Source organism: Elaeis guineensis, chromosome 4 (assembly GCF_000442705.2).
Source record: "Elaeis guineensis isolate ETL-2024a chromosome 4, EG11, whole genome shotgun sequence".
Classification (NCBI taxonomy): Eukaryota; Viridiplantae; Streptophyta; class Magnoliopsida; order Arecales; family Arecaceae; genus Elaeis; species Elaeis guineensis.
Window position 1 is genome coordinate 128,594,818 of NC_025996.2, and position 5,373 is coordinate 128,600,190.

General features: G+C 39.9%; 1 protein-coding gene across 1 annotated transcript; it reads right to left on the minus strand.

Moving 5' to 3' along the window:
- Nucleotides 1-2,893: 2,893 nt before the first annotated feature.
- Nucleotides 2,894-5,037, minus strand: LOC140857575 (L-type lectin-domain containing receptor kinase SIT2-like). The gene has a single exon (XM_073256783.1). The coding sequence runs from the start codon at nucleotides 4,954-4,956 to the stop codon at nucleotides 3,025-3,027; it is 1,932 nt and encodes a 643-aa protein (XP_073112884.1). The 5' UTR covers nucleotides 4,957-5,037; the 3' UTR covers nucleotides 2,894-3,024.
- Between the last annotated feature and the right edge of the window lie 336 nt (nucleotides 5,038-5,373).

Genomic DNA, 5,373 nt, shown 5'->3' on the forward strand with positions numbered 1-5,373 from the left:
TGAAGTGCACCAACCTAGAGGAGAAGGCCCTCAAAAAAGAGCCCTAAAAGGAAGAGCCTAAAGAGTGATGGCTCCTATATGTGGATGGGTCCTCCAATACAGTAGATTCTGGAGCTAGATTGATCCTCACTAACCTGGCAGGAATTATTATGGAATATGCTTTACGCTTCATGTTCCAACTCTTGAATAATGAGGTTGAATATGAAGCCCTTATCCTGAGACTCAAGATTGCCAAAGACCTAGGAGTGCAGCACCTAAAGGTCTACAGTGATTCACAGCTTGTCGTAAGCCGGATATGAGGGGAGTACGAGGCATGCGAGCCTGACACGATCAAATACCTACAAAAGGTGAAGGATCTCTCCTTAGCCTTCATGACTCTTGAAGTCCAGTAGATCTTGGGGGTTGAATATACTAGGGTTGACCTCCTATCAAAGCTCACCACATCGGGGTTGACCGACCTCTAGAAGTGCTCATACTTTGAGGTCCTAGAAAAACCTAACATCGAAGAAGCACAAGTGACATAGGTCAGTTTGAAACCAAGCTCGATAGGCTCCATCTTGTAATACTTGGAGAATGGAACACTCCTAGCTGATCGAGACGAGGTGAGGAAGTTGAGATGCCAAGCACCTCACTACATTCTTTATGATCGAAAATTGTATAAGAGGTCATACTTCCTATCGCTATTATGCTGCTTACATCCATCTGAAGCTGACTACATGCTCCAGAAAGTGCATGAAGGTATCTATGGCAGTCACTTGAGAGACAGGTCATTAACCCATAAGGTTCTGAGGCAAGAGTACTTTTGGCTGACCATGTAGTAGGATGCGATAGATCTTGTGTGGAAGTGCCACTAGTGCTAGCAGAATACCAATGTACAACACCATCCATCTACCCCATTGATGTTGATCACTATGCCTTGGCCCTTCGCACAGTGGAGAATGGACATCCTCGGCCTGTTCCCAACAACATCTATACAATAAAAGTTTCTACTCATCGCCATCTAATACTTCACGAAATGAGTCAAGGTAGAGCCTCTAGCTCCCATCACCAAAGCTAAGGTTCAAGATTGTGTTTGGAAGTATATCATCTATCGTTTTGGCCTCTTGTGGGTCATCATCACTGATAATGGCCATTGGTTTGAAAATATGAAGTTCAAGGAGTTTTGTGAGGATCTTGGAATCACACATCACCTGACCTTGATGGCCCATCCACAGAGCAATGGACAAGCTGAGGTAACTAACGAACTTTGCTATAGGGACTGAAGACCAGGTTGGATCGAGCTAAAGGCCTTTGGATGGAAGTGCTAATCCAAGAATTAATTTTGATGAATATAAAATATTTAAATACTTATTTTGATACTAATGAATTATTGAAGTTCTTGTGTAGATAGTTTTAGAAAACTAAAATTATTCTTGGGAAGCATGTATTAATTGATAAATTTTGAAAGCAAAAGAGAATGGTTGGATTAAGCTACATCATAAAAAATTAAGAAGAAGAATCTAAGAGTCAACCTCTAGATCTAAAAGAGTCATCTCTGGTATGCATTTTTTAAGTGGCATAGACTAAGAGCCGACTCCTATTGAACTACGAGTCGACTCTCTTAGTCAGATAGAAGACAAAAGTTTCAGTGCTAGACCTCAAGCTGACTCCTATTTAATTATAAATCGACTCTCTCAAGAAAGACATAGAAGTATTTTTGTAGAACAGCCTTTGAGCCGACTTCTACGTAACTATGTGTCAACTCATAGTTACCCAAGTTGACCCCTACATGATCTTGAGTTGACTTGACTATGGCTAATAGCTATAATAATTTTTTTTGATGTAAAATAGCTATAATGGTTAGTTCTGCAGAAAATTAGATTTCTTTCAAATGATTTTTTATAGCTAGTTTTTAGTTCCAATAGCTAGAAATAGCTAGTTTGACTTTTTTAAAGGATTTAAAGACTCTCAGATATAATAAAAAAAGACAAAGAGAAAAAGAGAAAAATCAAGCAAAAGCCCAAAAATATTTATTGACCATTCAGGAGAGCTAAAAAACCTTTATTTAGTGAAATTTTTATGTGACAAAATGAAAAATAGTTATAAAAGATCTATAGTTTGTGATGATATCATGTTTCATCATTAACATGTATGACCAAAATGATTTGTTATGATCTTTTGCAGGTTTTATCACTGAATATAGAGATTTTAGTGACTAGACTTGTGTTTCATCACAAAAAGTTCATAAACAAAATCTAAATACTTGACCTAGATTTCAATGACTAAACTTGAGTTTAGCATTGAGTATCATGACCTAGATTTGATAGCCTTTTGTGTGTAGAAAATAATAGATATTGCTTTAATTAGAAATCCAAGAGCTCATTTTTACATGATGGAATATAATGGTACCATGGCGACATTTTTCTTCCCTAAAATTAACTGCTATTTTTTGTCAAAATATGGACCGGTGCAAGCATTATGTTATAAGGGCACTTTTGGTTCATCACCAGAATTAGAATCTAAATCAATTTGAATGGGAATCAGAATGGCTATATCTCCTCAATGTGTTTGGTTGCAATCAAAATTAGAATTGGAATCAGAATAGGATTTGAATACTAGGAGAGGGTAGTGATTGGATCCTGGAGTATCGAGGTGTTCCGATTTTTCCTTAGAATTCTCATTCATTCTCATTTCCATTCCAAAATCTAACTTTCACCAACTAAACATACCTTAAATATATATAATATTGCGGACAGTGTTTCACCTAAGCTAAAGAAGCTGAATGACGTGCTTTGATTTAGTTGGTGTACGTTCATGGCAGTATGTGTTCATCTTTAAATGAGCATAAAGGTTGAAAATGACCACTTAATTGGATATAATTTTAGGTCTCGGAGTGAAGTGAGGGGAGAGGAAATGATAAAATAAAACACTTACATTCAAATTCCGCTAGTTACCTAAATTCAAGAAAATCAACAACCTTCAGTGAGGATTGGCCCTAGGCCAGCGGATGGAACAGTATACAAGTTACAATTGACACTCATGATATTATGATCCGTCTAATTCTTCAGCATGCTCTGGTGGTGAATCAGAGATGCCCCTCCCATCTTTGGGTATTTCAGGCAGTGAAAGATCACCATCCAAGAACCGCATCACTTGGCGCATGGTTGGTCTAGCTGCAACTACAGGATGTGAACAAAGCAATCCAATCTTTAAGATCAGTTCCACTTCCCCCAGATTATAATCACCACCAAGTCTTGCATCAGTAACCTCTAGAATTACTCCATTCCTCCAACTCCTCCACACCCAGTCCCCCAAATGAAGATCTGGTGATTCTTGTAGCATTATTGGCCTCCTTCCACAGACAACCTCAAGTATGAAAACCCCAAAGGCGAAGACATCAGTGCTCGTAGTTGCCCTGCCTGTTTTAGTGAGCTCTGGAGCAATGTAACCAAAAGTTCCCACCACATGAGTGATTTGGGGATCGCTACCATGATCAAACAATCTTGATAGTCCAAAGTCTCCCAACTTTCCATTCATTTCACTGTCCAGTAAGACATTGCTCGCTTTTATATCTCTGTGTATAACAATCTGCTCCCACTCTTCATGCAAGTAGAGCAAACCTGAAGCCACACCTCTGATAATTTTTAGTCTCTGACTCCAGCTAAGTGTTGTTGGCCTGTCTGCATCATAAAGGAACTTGTCAAGGCTTCCGTTGGGCATGAACTCATAGACCAAAAGGAGTTCCCCTTTCCGACGGCTGTAGCCAAGAAGTTGGACCAAATTGCGATGACGGAGTTGGCTGTTACTTACAATCTCCCCAACAAACTCTCTCATTCCTTGCTTAGAATCATGAGACATCCTCTTCACTGCAATTTCTGTTTTCGAGGAAGGTAGCTTGCCTTTGTATACTCTTCCAAAACCGCCGACTCCCAAAAGATTTTCCTCTCGAAAGCCTTTAGTAGCCTTGAATAGTTCTTTATATGAGAATCTATGAGTTCTATGTTCCAGCTCCCACTCTTCAAGAACTTCAGCATATCTTGCCTTTCTTCTTATTATGTAAGCAATACTGCAGGCAGTCATAGTTATGAACACCACCACTCCCAAGGCCGGCCATATTATCAAAGATGTCAGTTTTCTTCTATGCTTTTTAAAAGGAAGTGAAGGAAGGCTGGACAGGTTGAGGGCAGCCGCCTGCCCATTTATCTTAAAGCTCCACCCCAGAACATAATGGGATGCTAGATTGGTGCCCGAAGAAGAGAAGCCAATATACATGGTATCCAATATTATCGAGGAGAGATTAATGAAAGAAGACAGCAACGGATGGCTTGGTTTGGGCACATTGATGGGGGATATTGATACATTTAGCTTCTTCTCCGGATTGCTATAATCTATCCATACTTGCATAGGTTCACCGCTTATAAGACTGAGGTTCTTAAACTCGCCAGTTTCGCCAAGGAAATATGCTGCTGGTGCGGCGTTTATCGACCTTAATCCATTGACATCAATTCCGACATGGTTGCTGTCAATATCTTCAAACTCCACATTGGAGACTGTGTCTAGCTCAACGGCAAGGACATGATTTGATGGGTTGCCATTGTTGGTAGTATTGAAGAGACCAAGGTATTGGTTGGGCAGAGCTCCAGGGAGCCCCCTGGTTGGAGAGAGCACAAGTGCAAGTCCAGGGCCACTAACATCTGGATGTTCGGGGAGTATTGCAAAAACAAAGCAAGTAGAGAAAGAGAAAACATTACCGTCCGAGTTGTTCTTCAAATGCAGTGGAATTTTGTGGAATGCATGTCCAGGCTGATACCTTGTTGCGTTGGTTAATTTCAGAAGGCCACTGGGTGTGATCTCTGATACGCCATCAAGGTATAAATCACTCCTTTTGAATCCATTGCATGTGAATTCATCATATTTGGTTGCTGTGCTTCCTGTAAGCAAACATAACACCAAAATTACGGATAGTTTTAGCTCCATTTGGGGAAGAATGGAGGACCTTTTTTTTTTTTCTGAGCAATTCTGTGGTTATTTGCCACAAATTATGATGTGCAACCATTGACCTTTTCAAACTTTGCGTCCAGCAAAGGAATGAACCAACGAATTAATTATGGGAGTAGACATCTCGTTGAAGAGTAGATGCCCTTGATGTTGAGAGATTGTCTGTCCAGATTACTACATCAGTGGACGACTTGCTGGCACATGGGCTACGCAAGTCCTTGTGGATGAAAATGGTCGAACCATTCCTGCGTCTTTCTGTGTTGTTTCTGAAAGCTAGAATTAATGCTTTCAAGTGGAGGTTAGTGATCGGTGCATAATTTAAAATTTAAGAAGATATGGGAAGATGCTAAAATTAAAAACCTGGCATGATATTCATTTCCTCAAAGAGAAGGCCTT

Coding starts and splice junctions, on each gene's coding strand:
- LOC140857575 (XM_073256783.1), bottom strand. CDS start 4,956: ATGGAGCTAAAACTATCCGTAATTTTGGTGTTATGTTTGCTTACAGGA.